General features: G+C 44.0%; 1 protein-coding gene across 2 annotated transcripts; it reads right to left on the bottom strand.

Moving 5' to 3' along the window:
- Positions 1–4,632: 4,632 nt before the first annotated feature.
- CUNH8orf76 (chromosome unknown C8orf76 homolog) lies at positions 4,633–13,201 on the bottom strand. 2 transcript variants are annotated; one of them, XM_027645532.1, is made up of 6 exons: positions 13,060–13,201; positions 12,869–12,967; positions 10,394–10,537; positions 9,098–9,615; positions 6,036–6,168; positions 4,633–4,922 (listed from the first exon to the last, which is right to left on the bottom strand). In XM_027645532.1, the coding sequence occupies exons 1-6, from the start codon at positions 13,165–13,167 to the stop codon at positions 4,770–4,772; spliced, it is 1,155 nt and encodes a 384-aa protein (XP_027501333.1). In that variant the 5' UTR covers positions 13,168–13,201; the 3' UTR covers positions 4,633–4,769. The 2 variants fall into 2 exon arrangements, with proteins under 2 accessions (XP_027501333.1, XP_027501334.1); XM_027645533.1 differs by lacking the exon at positions 12,869–12,967 and having other exon boundaries at positions 13,060–13,199.
- Between the last annotated feature and the right edge of the window lie 6,705 nt (positions 13,202–19,906).

Genomic DNA, 19,906 nt, shown 5'->3' with positions numbered 1-19,906 from the left:
ATGACACCAAGCTGAGTGGTGCAGGTGATTCACTAGAGGGATGGGATGCTGTCCACAGGGAACTGGACAGGCTGGAGGCCCATGTGAACCCCATGAAGTTCAACAAGGCCAAGTGCAATCCACAGCACCTGTACAGAGTGGGGATGAATGGATTGAGAGCAACCCAGAGAAGAACGTGGGGATACTGGTGGGTGCAGCCCAGAAAGCCAGTTGTATCACAGATGAGACAGGAAGGTCAGCTTTCTCATATCAAATGAACCCCCCTGGGGCCAGCACTTGGAGAGTGTCCTCTCCCGAGTTCCAGGCACTCACCCTGACACAAAACTACACAAAGCTTGATGGAGTCCTGAAGTACCATCAATTTTCTTCCAGTTTCCCAGAATTTCTCTCACCAGTAAACCCCATTTTACCTTACCTATTTAACCCCCTATTGATGCTGTCCCCAGATTTAGTACCTTTCCAGGGAATGTGGATCTTGCAAGGAAAATGGGGTGAATGCACCCAGTACCGGCTGTGTCATATCCCATCACCACGCTCACTAGGCTGGAAACTCACACAGTCCCACCTGGGTTGCCAAATTGTTACCAAAATGGATTTGCTTGCATTGTTCATTTAGCTTTTGAGTGTGTATACCAGAAAGAGGGCAGGAGAAGTTGGCACCACCTAAAACCCCTCTGCTACTGCCAGCAATAAAGGTGGCTCTCAGCTGGGAGCACAAGCAGGACCCCATGTTACAACTCTTGATTCCTTACAAGCAATCTGAAGACTTTTCACATCCTCATTTTTACAATGTCATTGACTTCTGTTGGAAGTAGAAAATAAATATAGTTTTGTTTTCCTCTGTTTCCTTGTGCAGACTATGCTTCCCTACTAAACTGCCTTTATCATGAACCACAAGTCCTTTTTTTTCCATCCATTTTCTGCTTTCCCGTGGTGCTGGGGAAGAATGGGCTTTGAGCCCCATGGTCTAGTGGAAGGTTCCCTGCCAACCTCCCTGGCTGGAGGGTTAGAACTAGATTCCCTTTGAAGGTCCCTTCCAACCCAAACCATTTGATGATTCTGTCATGAAGGAAACTGTGTACACATTACAAGTTACAGCACTAACATGTTCCCTCACCTCCAAGCCAAGTAGCAAACACTCAATAGTAAGACAAATAATTAAGAGTGTATTTGTAGGCAGCAATCATTTCAGGAGCATCAGAACCAGGGTGGGAGGGTCCTTCCCAAAGCACCTGTGCCACAAGCAAGTATGGAAATAACAAAATCAAACCTCAGTAACTGTTAAAGGATTCTCACTTGCAATGTGCAACACTAAAATTTGCTATTTAACTCAGCATGGAGTACTGCTGCATGTACAAATACCAACAATAATATCATAAGAGCCAAAACATGAAGAAATCTATTACAGGCAGATGTAAAATTATGCAGAACGTAGAAGCAACAATGAGGCATTCAATGCAAGATGAAAACACAAAGCCCCCCTTGAGACATGATCAGAAACAGAAAACTGAGTTAGAAGAGGCATGCCAAAAAAGTGAGAAGCAGGCCAAAAAAGGACGAACTGAAGTAGCTGAGATGAGAGACAGCCAGACACAAGTGGGACAAAGGAATATTTTATAGGCCCAGTGCAATAAGCACTGGTTATTTGGAACAGTAACTATGTGACACATTCAGAACAACATTCATCTTGTTTTCTTTGCAGTACTTAAACCCAACATTTTTGCTTTATTGTTATGAGAAAATACTGCCTGTTCTGAAGAAATGCCACTTGCCTTTCACTCCTGGAGCCAGTGGGGAGTTAACCACTGTGTTCCCAGCCTGAGAGACAACCTCAAGTCAAACAACCTGCATATACACCAAAAAGTTTCCAAATCTTCTGTATCTCTTTCCAAATATGCCATGTATTTTGGACATCTCCATCACAAAATGACATTTGGCAAGTATTTAATTTGCTGTTAAAACAGTTCCAATGCTATTTGTGGAGCCAAATCATGTGGCGAGTTCCCATTAAATATCTATACAGACCTGATTCTACAAAAGGTGTGTTCTGGTGTCCTAACTACTGAACCTACTCCACAGCTGAGGCAGAAAAAATTACAGCCTTTTCATGTGGCTACTCATGACCTTAAATTTAAGAAGAAACTGGGAGATGTCCCTGTTTCATTTTTTTGCTGACATATTTAGCATTAAGCTTTCTGTATTTGCTGTCTTTGTCGTAATATTCTACTGTTGATGCCGACATTGTAATTAATTTACAGCATGTTATGGACAGTCCCTACTGAAAACTTACACCATCAATTAGTCTTAAAAGCATTCCCAGCCCTTCAGGTGGCCTTTACTGCCACTCGACCATAGCGCTGCACAAACGCACACAAAAACCTCCACCGAGCAAAGCACACACATGACTAAACCAAATACTCTGTAGTACATTATGAGTGCACTAATGCTCACCAGGTGTACTTGCCAAGTCATCATCTTTCGTAATGAACTGACCAGGATGTGGTTTAATCACCTTAACTCACCAAACTATCAAAGATAATTTGACGTGGCTGAAGGTGATATTCCATTTTTCTGGAGAGGTTTCAGTCAACTTAGCAGAGGGCCACACCACACCAAGGGTTCAATCTCTTCATCAGTGACATAGACAAAGGGATTGAGTGCACCCTCAGCAAGTTTGCAGATGACACCAGGCTGAGTGGTGCAGTTGACACACCTGAAGGATGGGATGCTATCCAGAGGGACCTGGAAAAGCTGGACAAGTGGGCCTGTGGAATCTTGTGAGGTTTAACAAGACCAAGTGCAAGGTGCTGCACCTGGGTCAGGGAAACCTCTGGTACCAATTCAGGCTGGGGGTTGAAACAGATGGAGAGCAGCCCCGCTGAAGACTTGGGGGTGCTGGTGGATGAGAGGCTGGACATGAGCCAGCAATGTGAGCCTGCAGCCCAGAAAGCCAAAGGTGTTCTGGGCTGCATCAAAAGCTGTGTGGGCAGCGGGGCAAGGGAGGTGATTCTACCGCTCTGCTCTGCTTGGTGAGACCCCACCTGGAGCACTGCATGGGGCTCTGGGGCCCCTGGCACAGAAAGGACATGGACCTGTTGGAGCAAGTCCAGAGAAGGCCACCAGGACGATGAGGGAGATGGAGCACCTCTGCTCAGGAAAGGCTGAGAGAGTTGTGCTCTGCAGCCTGAAGAAGAGATGGCTCCAGGGAGACCTTACTGCAGCCTTCCAGTACAAGAGAGAGCTATGAGAGCTGGAGAGGGACTTTTTAGAAGAATATGTGGTGGCAAGACAAGAAGGGATGGCGTCAAACTGAAAGAGGGCAGATTTAGATTAGACATACAGAAGGAATTCTTTACTGTGAGGGTGGTGAAGCACTGGAACAGGCTGCCCAGAGAAGCTGTGGATGCCCCATCCCTGGAAGTGTTCAAGGCCAGGTTGGATGGGGCTTTGAGCAACCTGGTCTAGTGGAAGGTGCCCCTGCCCATGGCAGGGGCTTGGAACGAGATGACCTTTAATGTCTCTTCCAACCCAAACCCTTAGTGACAGGTTCCCTAACCAGTATTTTCAAGATTGAAAATTCACCTAGAAGTCGCAGAAACAATTCACACATGGTGAATTACCATTCAATTGTGAGCTATTTAAATTTTCATCTCTCTTTACTACTTCAGAAAGAAAACACAGGAAAACATGAATAAAAGTGACAGCAAAATATGTCTAGAAGATTCCTAGTTTTAAGGTACATCCATTATAGAACACTTTTATAAAAAGGTACAAAGAATCTAAGTCCCACAGTTTAAGAGAAGATGGGGGAAGAGCACACCATGTATGTCTGGAATGTAAACCATTTCCAGTGGAACAAACTACAGGAGAATCTTATCCCTTTTCTGTAGAAACCCAAAGCACGCAGTATCAGTGCTTCAGAAAGCAAAGCAAAGTGGTGTCACTATCAACTGAATGCACAACAAAAGGAGCCGTATGAGGCAGAAACAACACTGTCAGTTTTCACAGCAAAGATCTTCCCTGCAAGGCTTTTACAAAGGATATGAACTGACTAAACACTCTTCATTACACATATAAACAACCTTGACAGTTTTTCTCCTCCGTCGTTGAAGCACTCTGAAGACAAGAGTATAGCTTGTTCTACACCTGCAAAAAACACTTAGCTTTGAAGAAAAAAAAATCTCCTAAGTGAAATATTACTACTTAGATTTTCTTCCTAAAATATATGGAATTATCGACAAATTCTCAGCATAAATATATTTAAGATTTCTAGCTATCCACCTCTGAACAGAAAATTACTATTATTTAAATTACCTAAGAAAATGGCTAATTCCGTGGTTCTAAATGCAACAACATTGAATTTGATACCAAGAAATTTCAAATTGCACATCATAAAGGAAGCCTTCTGTCCCACTGGCATTGCAGGCCTCAAAAAAATCACAGGTGTTTCAAATACAAATTGGTAACGTTTATGATGGAAAGCTACCTCTGAAAACTGAATTGAAAGCTTGATTTTATAATAGATTCCTCATAATTTGAAATACAAACAATAAGTTAACACAGAAAATGATGCAAGGTTAAGAGTTTAAATGCAGAGATTTATATCCATTCTTAAAAGACACACAAAAAGAATTCTTAAAAAATGCAATATGAACTTTATTGCATGTATCATGCCATAATCATTTGGAGATACAAGAATAAATACAACAAAACCTTTAAGTTACTAAAGGTGGGACATATATATCTGAATAGGATTGACTGTCAAAGTGTCATAAATCATCTTGGAGATTACCGAACCATTTGACTTCAAATTCCATGACTGACGCATTTACCAATGATGACAATGCTGAAGGGCCTATGCATTTTACCTCACCCTGAAACTCCTCTTTTAGTTTTTCTGGTATAAGATCCTGCTCCATAACCTGCAAAAAGAGTAAAAAAAGAAGATTGGAAACAATAAAACAACTTGCAGAAAAAAACCAGCAAACATGGCATTAATAACAGATCTTTATGAGCAAAGCCCTTGTCACGTGAACCACACACCATCCTGGAGAAGCTCCCAGGTCATGCTCAAGTTGCTTGCCTGTGGAATTCTGCAGCGGACAGGGAGAGCTGAGCCCAAGCCTCACAGCTGCACAACCCCTCCAGGCTTCTGGCTGCACTTGCACGGGGTGTGTGTGTGGGGGTTCACTCTGAACAGCAGCGGAAATCTCAATGCCAACTCTGCATTAAGTGCTCACCTCGCGTCAGCATCAACACTCTGAACTCCTCCTGGGGCATGTCCGAGCAAAGGGAAGTTTCTTTCCTTCGCCTTTTCCAACCCTGAGGTAGCCTGCAGTCTACTGCCCTCTCATGGATGCAATCCCACAGACTGACTGCCGGCCCGGCAGTGGCTCGGCTGTCACTAACTAAAGCTGTAATGCTGAGAGCAAAGTTAGAACCTCACTGGCTCCCTTTTATTCCTTAAGATAGAAGTCAGAAGCTCCATAAACAGCACTAAAAATGTTTAATCTCTATGAATAAAATCATGCAATATTACTCTCTTTGTATTTCTTTAAACTAGAAACCAGTACCTCAAACAGAACAAAGAAATGTGAAATATTATCTCTGGCTTTTTCTGAAAATATATAATACATTTTCTGGAAGTGTTTAATATTGCAGTAGCCATCAAAGTAATCTCCACTTCCATTTCAGACTTGTGATTCACTTTGGGGCATCTAAAATTCCTGAGATAAAATGTGCATCCCAGGAAATGCACAGCGATGACACACCTGCAAATACAGGTCCAGTGAGAAACTTAACAACCCTGAACATTCCTGAAAGGAGAATCTCAGCAGATCAGAGATAGAGCCATGACGCAGGCCAGAGCTCTGTAGGCATCCCTGTCAGATCCAGGTAACACACTGCCAGCAGCCCGCCCCAGCTAATTTCCCTTCTGTCCTGCCACAGTTCAATAGCACAGGGGAGTGTCATGCTTACAGGACAACCAGTCTACACAGAGCTGAGAACTTGCACACAGCAAAACATCCCCTCACCTTGGTCATCAACAGCAAGGAGTTTTCATCAAAACCAAGTCGTGCCACTTTGTCATCGATTTCTTTTTGATCTTTTCTGTTAGTCTCTAGCACAAAGGATGACTGTTGCAACTGGGTAAGCTGAAATAGAAGCCTGGAAAAAGAAAAGCAGTTAAAAATTGGCACGGCTGGCAAAAGAGTAAGTTGGCAGACCTAAAACCAACCAAAATGTAGTACTTTAAAACAGCCATTCCTGACTCTTGCCGACTGCAAAGAAGTAAATACGTCTGTATTAACCCACCACAGGTATGGTGTATCTGTGCTATGACAGACCTGCTGAGAAGTATTTTTGAAAAACAACATGCCAAGTATCTCTGGTTGCTCTGCACAAACATTTTTCTCCCCATATATTCGTCACACCATTCCAAAATGAGGCTCAGACCTGTGATCATAACTGCACCCACCAGGTGTCCCACATCCTTACTGCAGCCTAACAAGACAGCAGCACGTTTTTTTTCCTACACAGTGATTATCTTTGTAACCTGAAAAGCTAGAAGTTTGGAGTTTTAGACAAATATCAAACATCCTCCCCACACAGGCCAAACCTAGAATATTTTCTAAAAGCTTTTGCCACAGTTTATGATCAAGCAGTGCCCCAGAAGTCACCACCACCAATCAGTGAAGGGTAGACATTGTGCTCATGACACGGCTTCATGTCACGGAGTCCCATCACCAGCTGCTCAACCAGAGAGAGCAGTGGCAGTTTGCAGAGCCCTCCTCACACAAGGACTGTGTAAAACATGTCATCAGAGGAAATACTCAGGTATCTGTACGTTTGTCTCACATCTGCCTGTCAGGTGGATTAACAGGTACTGTGCTTATTTTACACTTCTAGGAACATTCAGAGATATTGCATTTCCTGTGAACTCTCTGAAATTCACAGTGGGCATTATTGTAGGGATAAATATTAGTTTTAGAGAATTTATTACGGTCCAGAGAAAGGCCATAAAGGTGATCAAAGGACTGGGAAGCCTGCCATTCAAGGAATGGCTGGGAGAACTGGGTTTGTTCAGAATTGAGAAAAGCAGTCTTAGGGGAGACCTTATCACCGTGTTTCAGTATTTAAAGGGTGGCTACAAAGAAAATGGAGACTTCCGTTTTACAAGGAGCCACACAGAAAAAATGAAAGGTAATAGGTATATGTTAATTCCAGAGAGATTCCAACTGGATATGAGAGGAAATTTTTTTTACAATGAGAACAATCAATCATTGAATAATCTCCTCAGGAATGTTGTGGATTCTCCAGTGTTGGACACTTTTAAGATTCAGCCAGACAGGGTGCTGGGCCATCTTGCCTAGATCAGGTTTTTGCCAAAAAAGGTTGGACTAGATGATCCTTGAGGTCCCTTCCAACTTGGTATTCTATGATTCTACAATATTCAACCAAGGGATCATTGGAACTTAGCTGTGTTATTGCTGAAACTGTGTTTAATTCAAGCTTTATGCATAAAGAACAACAACAAATTTTTTAACACATTTACTGAATTTAAGTGAAGCTGGTGATATAATAATGGTGTGCATTTTTTATGGAGAAAACTCAAGATCTTAGACAAAAACTTTCATTTGAGCATTCTAAGCATGAAAATTTACAAATCTGAACCAACAAACCATCTGTAAATTCAGTAAAGTTTTGATTGGGAAATTCAAAGTGAAAATGGAAAGTATTTTTAATTTATAAAATTTTATGTTTCAAAATTTGCATCAAAACAATGTAAAAAAGAATGAAATGTCATTCAAAATTAAATAAAACAATTTCTCCAATTTTTTTTTTCAAAACTGGGAGAGTCAACTATTCATGATGCTTTAAAACAGAACCTTATTTTCTACAAAAAGCAATACTAACATCCCTTTCCCAGGTGCAATTTATCCTGCATATATATTTATGCAACATTTACATCCCACTTAAAATCCAGCAGACCTGAAAATGTTAGACAGCCTATATAATGCGTAAGCCCTGGGCAGGGAAGAAGCTTACCCTGAACAAGTGTATCTGCAAATACAGTAACACTCTGTGATACTGTGCAGCCAAGCAAGGAAATCCCACCATTTATAATTGGCTCAATCCTGAACCATACACATTGAAACAAGCAACACAAATTATTAATATGAATGTAGCTTTAATATTCAATATCAGTACTAAATCAGTTAACTTCTTCCAAGTAGCAATTAAAGTCTCCATCTCTTAGTCTGAGTACAGTTAAAAGCTACTGCATGTTTTTTTATATTTCCTAAATCTTACCCTAACAGGGCAGTTATAAAGTGTTCTCTGTAAACATTTGTGGAAGTTCCTAAGATGCCTTTAAATACATTCAGTGACTAATACATTACTGAGAAGCAAGAGCAGGAACAAAACAACCAAGATTATTTTAACAAAACCAGTTCTTAATTATCTCTTTGAAAGATTATGTTTTGGGGATTTTTGCTGTGTGCAAGAGTTTTAGGATGAGGGGAAAGAAAAGGAAAGAGCATTTTAATGCAGCCCTGTCAATCAGTTGTCACAGAGTTCATTTTTCAACCTCATCCATCATGCAGACTGGGGTATTATTATGAAATACATTTTCACTCAAGCATGAGGCTTCAAGCAAATAAGACAGGTGGCACTCGCAGAAGGAGGACTGGCTATGCCTTCCCTTTGGGGCACTTCTGCTGCTGCATCTTTAATATCAGACCAGGGATCAGCCATGATCTAACAGGAGCATTTGTTGAAGAATACATCCCTTTGTACATAATTACTTGAAAAGATTCACATTATAAGCTCATTAAAAACTGCTTTATTTCTCAACTGTGCATGACACTGGTTTATTCTTTCCACTCAGATTTAGACTCTTCACAGCTACCACGCTAGTACGCTTTGCTTTTTAGATCTGCAGCAATAGCAGGGTGCTTCTAAGTTAGTGTTGCCAACTCTGAAACAAACATTTAAACTGATATGTAAACTGAAAATAATAAGGCTGGGAAAAATATGCTTTACATTGTTCTCGACTGGGAGAAGTTAACATTATTCTAAGAATACATATGGTTACCTTGCTCTAATAAATGAGGCACATGCCTTTATCCCAACTTTCTTCGACACGTTCTGCTTCCAGGACTTGGAGTCTGTGCATTTCCCTTCGTCTGTCCTTTCCAGTTCTCCCAAAGTGCAGAGGAATTCTGTCACCACTTGTCTGCTGCTACAAGTCACTGCATTCTCCCCCTTTGTTTCTGCAGCAAGGCTGGACCAAGGGCCTTCTTTCTGGCCATCTGATCGGTGAGACTGCAAATGATTCTCTCTTCCAGTTGGTGTTTTGAAACGACTGTCACTTACACTAACCTCTTCAGAATGATTTAGATTTGTTCCTGGGACGACTAATGGAGACAAATTCTGTAAAAGGCCCATATAAGCTTCAGCAAGAAATTTCCAGAACCAGGGGTTGAAAGGATGTAAGCAGATCAGTTGCTGTAAACACAAGATCTTTTTTTCTACATTTTCCACACTCTGGTAAATGGAAAACTGCAGGTTGAGAACTGTCGTTAAGTGATCTGTGTTGGTAGCGCTGTTTCTCTAGAAACAAAAGATAACAGATGAAAAACAGGAGTAGAACAGAATCATCCTTCAGAGTCTAACAAAATGTCTCCCTAAATAAAGACATACAAACACCATAAGGTAATTTTTAAATTGTACAAATGGTGCTCTTAATTTTAAATGATACAATGGGATACAGATCTGATAGCATTCCCTCCTTCAGACTGCTTTGTCCCAGTCTGAAGGCAAGAAGGTCCCAAATGCTGTCATTTGTTTATTTGCCTTCAGTGTTATACAGCTGCCTTTCTTTGCAGTATAAATACCTTTTATATAAAATAAACGGCATCAGTAAAATTCCACCAGACTTCAGAGCCTCTAGATTTTTTTCTCTATGGGAAAAACTCAATTTGTGCCTAGATACTCTTCTTGGTGGCAGTCTGGCAGCAAGTATATGGAAATAAAAGGGAGTTTTGAACTGTCACTTTTATAGTGGAAAGATTTAAGTACTCATTTATCCCCTTTCTTATAATTCCTATTACATTGCATTAATTCTGCCTGGCAGAGCATGATATTTAGTCCCTTCCAGGACTACCAGCTTCCCTGCACAGGGAGCTCATTGTGGTACAGGGTGTTCTGATTTATAAAGAGTGATTATATCTGCAATGACAGTTACCCTCTGTTTACCAAATACTCTGAGCATTGAACATCCTGAAGGATTATACAAATGAAAATTATTTTTCCAGAAAGTGGTCTGTATAAAAGAACTACTGGCAATGTTTTAAAGTTCAAAACCTAAAAGAAAGACTGCATTATTTACCATTTTTTCTGCAATACCCAGAGCCTCCTTGTGCCTTCCTAAGTGAGATAAACACCGAGCCTGGCCCTCTTGGACATCACGTCTCATTGCAATGTTGCCGGGAGGTAAGAGCTGTAGGCAGTTTGAGTATTCACACAGGGCTTTCTGGGATTGTCGACAAGAAGAAAGGCCAAACAAAACAGTGAGAGATTTTCATTTAAAAGCAAGCCTGACAGTATGTTTACAACTACAGTCTCAAAAGGAATTCAGGACTTGAAGTCCACATTTTCATTTCTCCAGACTCAGGTACCACCTGTGCCAGCAGCTGATGAGGTCCCAGTACTACACAGCCAAGTCTAGATGGTGAGGAGTAGCCTCAATTCTAACTCATGTTTAGGCTGCAGCAGGACTCACCACACATCTGTCAACCACTCTCCCACCAGCCTTGATCCAGAAGGGATCATTTACTGACCTGGGTAATATGTGACACGAGACATCTTTTTACCAGCTACCAACACAATGATCTGAGCACTCACCCTAAATCTGGGGGATCTTGTTTCAAATCTGACATTCTCCATGGGAAGGTTTGAACCCGCAAGGACCTCACCTCACACAATCAGTAAGTCAGAGAATACAGCAAGGAAGTTGAATCTCCATCATTCCTGTAGGGTGGTTCTAATGTGCATGAAATAAATATTAATTGGGCTAAGGAAAAAGACAAGAATGAGTAATACTGCTGTAGCTTAATGCTCAGGGCACTCACTGGGACTCCAATTAACATTTAAATACATTAAATTAAGTATTCAGTGATGCTTACTCTAGAATCTTGATTCCTCACCCGTTGTGTAAATGCTCAGATGAGAAGACTAAAGAGCAGTGCTCATTCTCCTATCTCTCAAAATGAATATTTAATTATTTCCTGCAAACTTTAATGGCTCCAACAGAAAAAGCTTCCAGGAGACATACCTAAATACTTCCTAGTAAAATGGCTGAAACATTTTTCTTCCCTAGAATGGCTCACATTCCTTCTCAAGCAAAAGAGGGAGCTCTTTGCCCAGTGTGTGCAGCAGCCACTGGTGAAAATAGATCAGAGGGCTGAGGACAACCCTGTTTGCCTTGTTACCTGACAAAGGGATATAACCTGGCAAGGATCAGGCATTATGAATCCCAAACAAATTCTCAGCCCTAAAGATGGGCACAGCTTAGATCACTGCTGTCCTTGGCATTTCCTACCAAGTGGCCTAGCTTGAAGTAAAAAAGTATTCACAAAAGTGAAGAGATTACTGCCCCCATTTATATATTTCCAGCCCCCTTTCTAAGGCCAGTGCTTTCAAATCTTTAATTTTATATGCAGTCTAGTTCTGGTTCTTGTTCTGTCACAGTGATCTAGGTTAGCAGTAAGACCGAAGGCATTTTTAACATAGATCACTGCAACAAAAAAGTCTGTTCCATTTAGCAGATTTGAAGAGGTGTCATTCTTTCCTGAGAGGGAAACACAGCACACAAGAAGAAATCTGCTCTTCCTGAGGGTCACTAGCCACGTCCAACCGCAGCCTGAAGCATCTCTCCCCTCAGCACACTTCTATCAATCCCTTCAGGGCATCTCAGCTGAGAGTGGAAAACATCTCTCAGGTATACAATGGACTGCAGTATTGTTGGAATAACATTATAGTCAGCGTGGTCAGTGCCAACTGAGGTACTAAAAGATCCATAAATCCAATGGGCAAGGCAAAAGGAGTAGAGTCAGAAGTCAGCTGAGTGCTTTGAAATCAGGGAGCCTGAAATGCAAACCGTGGGCTGAAACAAGAAGCTATTACAGCTGAAACACGGGCAGGAGCTGCTAATTTAAACAAGGAAACAAGGTAACGAGAGACCGGATCCTGCAAATAGGACTGCAAACGGCGGGGAAGCATGGATGATGAGGAATGCGGCTCACGAAGTACCCAGTGAGGAGAGGTCTAGGACTACAGCAGGCAGGAACAGCAACGGGCTCCATCAGTGCACGGCAAAGGCACAAGCAGTCATCCGGAGCGGGCGGAGGCAGCAGAGAGCCGGGACGATCAATGATGGGGCCGACACTACTACTACCTGACAGCGATCCGACAGCCTGTGTGGGACATGGTATCATCCCCAGGAGCTGAGAAACCCGCACGCCAAGCTCTGTCTGACCACGACTCCCACGGCAGCAAACACCCTCTCCGCTCACGCTGAGCTGCTCAGACGCGCACGCCGGGCTGGGATCAGTTCCGGGGCAGCGTAGATTCCTGCATGGTTTGCTCGTGCTGGCTCCAGGAGGGATGGAGTCCGGCCGGGGGCTGCCGTCCTTTCACCACCACCCAGGAGCCACCGAGCCGGACTAACCACGGCACAGCCCCCGGAGCCGCGGGCCGCGGTACATCCCGCACATTCACACCGGCTCAGCGCGCCAGGGGCTGCAGGACCGCCCCGGGATATGTCCCCCCCCCCCCCCCCCCCCGGCCCCCGCCCTGGGAATACCTCAAAGTCCCGCTGCCGGTACGCCCAGTCCGCCCGGAACTTGCTGCCCGTGACCCCGTCGGCGCCATCCCCGTCCCCGCCGTGCTCGCTGAGAAACCACTGCGGGCACACAGAGCACACGCGGGCCCGTCACGGGCTGCGCCGCGCCCGCCCCGCCCGCCCGCGCTGCTCCCGCCGCCCCGGCCCCTCACCTGGGGCTCGCAGTGCCTGGCGCCGCTGGGAGCCACGGCCCCACCGCCCGAGAGCCGCTCCCGGCTCGGGGAGAACAGGGAATCCTCGAACTGCGGGCCCAGCTCCATCGCTGCCGCTCCCAGCGCGCCCTCCGCCGGCCCCGCGCCGGGTCAGGGGGAGGAGATCGGCCAGCGAGCACTGTGAGGGGAGAGCTGTAAGATCACGTTATAAATAGCTGAACCGGAGCCCCGTGTGCTTTAATAAATTAACTGCGTGACTGTAGAGTTGCTCTGTGAGTATCTCAGCCGCCGTGCCAGTGCAGGAGTGAGGGGGAGTGTGTTTTGATAACTTCTCCATTTGGTTTCAGTTCTGCCCCAAGGCAGAAGGGGAAACTTATGTGTAACCTGCTCTAGGTGACTGTCCTTCAGAGTTGGACTAGATCTCCAGAGGCTCCTTCCAACCCTAACAGTTTGGTGATTTTGTGAAATCTTAGGCTTTCCACAACAGGCTTTCCCAATGGCCCCTACCCTGTGCTATGGGAGATGGGGACATGACCAAGTGAAGACTGATCCTAGACCTTCAGGATGTCAAGACTCAGGCACAGGGCTGCACATTGAGGGTGCCCAGGTGAGGCTGTACCTGTCCCAGCTGTCTGCCCTGCCTCATGGTGCTACCATACACACAGTGCTGTTTTAAGTGTAGTACAATGCTGTTTCCTCTCTCCACCTTGCCTGTCCACCCATCCAGGAAGGTCCATTTTATCTCATCTAATCACCACACAGGTTTGGAGGTGGTCAGCTGAAAAGTTCTTCCTTAACCTGCAAAGTGGACTAATGAACTTCTCTATACCAGAACAGCTTTTGAGGCCAAAGCGCTGCTTGTATGGATAATTGCAAAGGTTTCCTTCAAGTAGACATGTAAAACGTGTTCTGGGGTTGTTAGGGGTTTTTTTCTTTCTTTCAATGTGCTTGAAATACCCTTGCATACCAGCATAGCTATGACTGAATATAGCATGACCTGACATAAATACCAGGGTAGAAACTCAACTTTGGCAGGTAGATTTGCTCAGAAAAATAAATGCAGGTTGAAGTTTCTTTTGCTTTTAAACGTACTGTTTAGCAAACGAGCTCTCCGGGACAGAGAAAACTGTTTAGCAAGTCTGGAAAGAATCAGGAGTTTACTTGACATGCTTCAGTCTTTCTGCTACAAGTATCAAGGTAGTTGAGGACAGAGCTGCTTGTATGTGCACACCAAAACCAGCTGGCTTCCTGCTGCCCACAGGCAAGGACTGGCAGAGCACACAGGAGTCAGACTGTGGAGGTTTGCACAAGTGCCTGAACAGTTACAGCGCCTGTAGGTCTCACATACACTGGATACACACATTCCTTTCGCACTACCCCAGGACTGCAGGTCACGCTGCAACACACCAATATAATGAAGGAGGCACAAAAATCCAGAAAGACAAACAAGAATAAATCAAAAAGAAAAACTAAAAAGAAACATGAGTAATCAAAGTGAAATGTGGCCCCAGCTCAAAGTAAAACACAAAGAGCAAGGCACTCCCAGGGGCAAATCCCACAGAAGCTGGTTGGCTGCCAGCTTGGATTGCAGAGTCCTCCAGGGCTGGGGGTTTCAGCCATCATTTCTTCTGAGGATAAAACATGGTCTGCAAAGGCTCTGTGTTGCAATGCAGAGAATGCCTTTGTCTGGTAAGTCAGTGATAGGAGAGCCATGATTCCTGAGTGCCACACAGGGGGCCTAGCAGCTGACTGTCATAAGTCACAGGCATAATATTGCCTCTCTTCTTCTTTTCTCCCTTGCCTGGCTCTCCCCTGCCCCCACCTCCCCTCAAGACATTTAAAAAGCTCCTCATGTATTAGTTACAGAAATAAAAAAAAAATGCAACTTTAGGACATTCCTCTGCCTTGTCAGCACCGGAGATTTGCTCAATTTCTCCCCTAAGACCCAAGTCATCAGTGTAGCTGCCAAATACAAATTCTCACTGTACTTAAGTAAAGCTGTTTGCCTGAGTTTGCATGGCACGATTTGCCATGGTGCTGTTAGCCTTGGCTTCATGCAGGAGAAAACATCATCCCTGGAAGAGGAGGCTTTGAGGGGGCTCAGATACACAAGCCCTACAACAGTCTGTGCTGCTGCAGCTGCTCTGTGTAGGCAGCTTCAGGAATAAAAAGAAGCTGTAGATGAATCTCTTCCTAAAAAGACAGCCAAGGTCTTACTCCAACCCTGGGCTAAACCACCACCTCGGCACATGAACGCTGGACCAGTAAAACAAATGGGCTCCATTAAGTTGTGGTCTCCAGCAAGTTCCTGCATCAGCAAAGCTATTGTGGCTGTTCACACGAGCGTGCCTCGTGATGGCAGCAGCGAGGGGCTGTGACCCAGCTTCAGCCTCGGTGAGCAGGGGCAGGCGACCGTGCTTCATCTTGCAGTCAGGGTGAGCCCAGAGACAGCCCAGGTGGTGGAGACAACTCCAGTGATAGGCAGGAATTTGTCACGCTGTCCTATTGCCCAAGTCTTCTGGCCAGGGAAAGATAAGGGAGCATGGAAGACGGAGTTTGCGTAAAGCCCCTCTTCACCCTGCTTCCCAGTCTACTGTGAGGAAACATTAATTCAGAAGAATTGTCCTCCAGTGCTTCTTTAATTACTGATATTATTTGTACTGTGATAGCCTCCATGGCTATCACAGCCCAGCCACTCTTGTGCCCAGGAGAACACACATCACACATTTCAGAGACCATCAAGCACACATGGTAGAAAAAAGAAACCTCGTTCAGCAACTAGGGCCTGTCTTGGTAGGCACTACCCACACACACTGGCTAGGGAATAATGCAGCTCTCGTATGGTTTATAGCTTTATTAAAATATGCTAGAAAGGAGCTGCCTTTGGAAGAAAGCAAAAGAGAGACTAGTTCCCTTCTCAAAGCAAGAGCGCTGCCTGTAGTGAGGAGGGCAGTAAGGCCATCAGGCAGCATTCCTCAAAGGATGGGGTGGCTCCTGAATCCTTAAGTGGATTCTTCCAGACATTGTGAAATATTCCTACCTTGAAGGAAGATTAGTTTTCAATAGTCACAACACAGGCTTTTCCCTAAACACACTCATGAAAAGAGGAGTAGCTCTTTATTTGCTGGCATTGTCTCACTGTGTCCTTGTCTCACTGTGTCATGCCTTTTATTTAGATGGCAAGTTCTTTACAGCTTCATCTTCTTTGCATGATGTCACACACAAGGGGTTATTGTCCATGACTAACTGGGAGAGTAATACAAATAACAACATTTCGTGGCTGGGGGCAAACACAGGTTATCACTACTAAAAACTACAAACAAAACTGCAGTTAAAGCTCCCATGAACTCTAGCATATCTTACTATGATGGTAGTAAGTTCTAGTAAGACACAACAAAAATTGAGTGGGGAGGTGAGGGGCTGTGCATCATGGAAACCAAAGAGTACAAACTGTTGTTAACAGAGGCCAAAAGCTTTTTAGAGATCCTTAGGACAGACAAGAGAAGACGAATCCCCCAAAAGATGGTTCATTTGCCTTCTCTACCTTAAGGCAGTACAACCTTTCAAATCCTTGGCAAGCCATATTAACTAGGCCATAATCCTTCCCCCTCGGGCCTAACAAAACCCAATAAAGTTGTTATTGCCAAAAGGATGCTCGGCACACAGATGTGTTCAGCTATTAACAGGCTTTGCAACTATTTTCTGTCTAGTGAGATAAATAGTGAACAGAATGAGCATGCCTGGAGTTTGACCAGAAAGCTGATGAAAAGTAGAAAAAAGTTTTCTGGAAAGACAGAAAGAAGGTGGTGATCAAATGCTAGAATGAATCCTAGAGCAGGGATCTTCCTGTGCAAGCCTACACATTTCCAGTACTGACATGACCATGTGTCTTGTCTGAACTGCTTCACTCAGCCATGTTGTACAAGCACTAAGCTTGTACCTTGACGGTCTGTGGATACAAGGTGAATGCCAAAGTCATGGCAAAGGGTGGTATCTCCAATCTACTGCTCTAACTGGAGAAAAACCCAAAAGACCAGTGGTAAGACCCATAGGAATGGCTTGAACTTATGTCAGGAGAGGTTTAGGTTGGATATTAGAAAAGGTGATTCACCCAGAGGGTTGTTAGGAACTGAAGAGGCTCCCCACGGAAGTGGTAATAGCACCAAGCCTGACAGAGTTCAAGAAGCATTTGGACAATGCTCTCAGGCACGTGGTGTGACTCTTGGGGATGTCCTGTGCAAGGCCAGGAGTTGGACTCAATGATCTGTGTGGGTCCCTTCCAAGTCAGCATATTCTATGATTCTGTGATTCTATGACTCTCTGTTGGGCATGGTGAAGTTTGTATGCCTTCTTCTGTGCCCTTTTTTCAGTTTTATCAGTTTTTCTGAAAACTCATTAACTTGCCCTGGCCACCATTATGCTGGTTGCTTAATTGCTACTTGTGATGAAACCAGGCCACAGAGACCACAGTGGATTTGTTACCTCTCTAGGTTTTAACCTCTCTAGGTTAAAACTTTACTCCTGTGGTTTTCAAGACTGGGCAGAACTAAGTACCACTGGTGGTAAATCCTCCAGGACACCATTTAAGACTTCTATTGTAACAACATCAAATAAACTGAGCTGACTTCCTACAATATTGCTGTGTTGCAGCAACAAAGAGAAACTATTCAAAAGAACTAGAAAAAAATATGCTATACTGAAGAAATAGACTCAGAGCTTCAGGACTGGCCTTCAGTGACCCTCACAATTCATGGGCTTTTTCTGTTCCACTCTCCTCTTCCATATGGAGACTGCCTCCACAAGGGAAACTACCATACTGTTCATTCTCCACTGCCTCATTTCCCATGCAGCTTTTGCACTCTGGAGAGGACTAGTGGAAAGAAACTGCTATTAAATTTAGCTTCTACAGCTTCACATTTGCCTTATACAAGTATCAGTGCCTGCAGAAAGTGTGAGGTGCAGCACAGGGAAAGAAAGCACTGCTCAACGAACACGTGCAAACAAAATGCAGAAATCCAGAATGGACTTTGCCCACAACTGCTCCCTTCCCCCAGTTATTGCACTTGAAATGAATTAAGAGCAAAGAAAACCATAAAACATACATCGATGATGCAGTTTTTAACTGTGGTCTTTACTAAGAAAAGTAAAGAGCCACTTCCGTCACAGGGCTTCCATGGGCCTCCATTTCTGCACTTTGGGGGCGCCGGGTGTGATGCCTGCACAGAAATCCATGCAGCTGGATTTCATCTGGAGCCTCTGGCCAGCTGCTAGAAACAAACTTCAGAATTGAGAGCAGTTACAATTGCAATACTATTTGTACCATCTCCTTCGGTTCAAAACACATCACTATTACAGGCTATTTGTGGGCCCTCTTCCATGTTAGGCCCTTAAGACAGGCTTCACTGAAATTATGTTTTTTCCACTCTTTGGCTTTCATTTAGGAAAACTGAAAATCACTAAGAGCAGAATTACTGCCAACACTGACCTTTATTTTCACCCAAAGGCACAAATCAACTAGGTGTGACATACACTTTCATTCCCTTGTTCCGTATTTTCTTTCTTCTACCAAATATTTTAAGATAATGAAGATCAGCTCAGCACTGAGCCTGTGAAGAAACACACATGGGAGAGGAATTAGTCATAATGATTATAGTTTAGCATTATAGCAGTAGAAACATATATTGAAATGTTTCATTTTACAGTATTTTAAGTGCAACAAGTCATTTAACCACCAAAATGTTAGAAACCACCATGTGAGACTGAAGACCACCACCAGCAATATTTCAAAGCAACGCCAAGCCCACAGGGAACAATTTATAGAGGAGACTTTTTGGCATTCAAAGGAAAATAAAGCAGTGAACAAAGCAGCTCGGTATTTTAAATTCGTAAAAATAGTAGTTGACAGTATTGTTATGAAAACAAATGCAAGATGAAAGAGGCTGGGAAGAGGAGGCTGAGAGAGGGGAAACAACCCACAGGGCCAGCTGGTCTCTTGTGAAAGTATCTACTGAACTGCAATATTCTGGAATGGCTGGTAACACTATAAATGAAAAGGTAACTTTTACAAAAAGGTGACTGCATACATAACCTGGAGCTTCTCATAACTCCCTCATTAGTTGATGGATTCTTGAATAAGCTTTCTTTTGTTTTTACCAAACTGAGTAAAAACTATGTGGCCAAGCACAAAGCTGTACTGACTACTTCTGCTCAAAGCAGTGTGTGTAGGTCACTGTTTGACCTCAGGATGTAATGTTTCACACTAACATGAGCTACAGCACAGGAACCACTCTATGGCTTTAAACATCTTTGGTGGGGATAGGTCTGTAGGCACAATGCCAGATCCTGCTGGAAAAACTAGGTCTCGAGCCCCTCCAGCTGCAGCACAACACTTGAAGGAGATGGGTGTGATGAGTCACCCACTGCAGAACACAGCACTGCCTCTGGCAGGGAGCTGTGAGCGACGGCCATGGCAGAAATGCAGAGCTCAACAGCAGCTCTTACCTCAGACCCTCCTTCTCTGAGGACAAGGCACATATCAGAGTAGCCACAAAGCACCATGTACAACTGACAGGGACTTCAGTGAGGAGGGGGTTCCTACTCACCCCTACTCTTCCCACCCCAAATATTTAAAATGCCATAATAAAGACAATCTGCCTTAATGAGAAAAATCCCATGAACGTCCGTCCCTGGGCTGCTGACATGGCAGAACACTTCAGCAACGAGCAGCTGTACTGACTCACACATGAAGCTGACCTCACACTGGCTGTTCAGCCAAGCCAGTTCTCTAAATTCAATGCATCTGAGGAATTGGTGAAATTCAGTTTTTGTATAACAAGAAAAAAGATAT

This window comes from Corapipo altera, unplaced genomic scaffold (genome assembly GCF_003945725.1).
Source record: "Corapipo altera isolate COAL_440 unplaced genomic scaffold, ASM394572v1 51, whole genome shotgun sequence".
Lineage (NCBI taxonomy): Eukaryota > Metazoa > Chordata > Aves > Passeriformes > Pipridae > Corapipo > Corapipo altera.
This window is presented reverse-complemented; position numbering and strand designations above follow the sequence as displayed.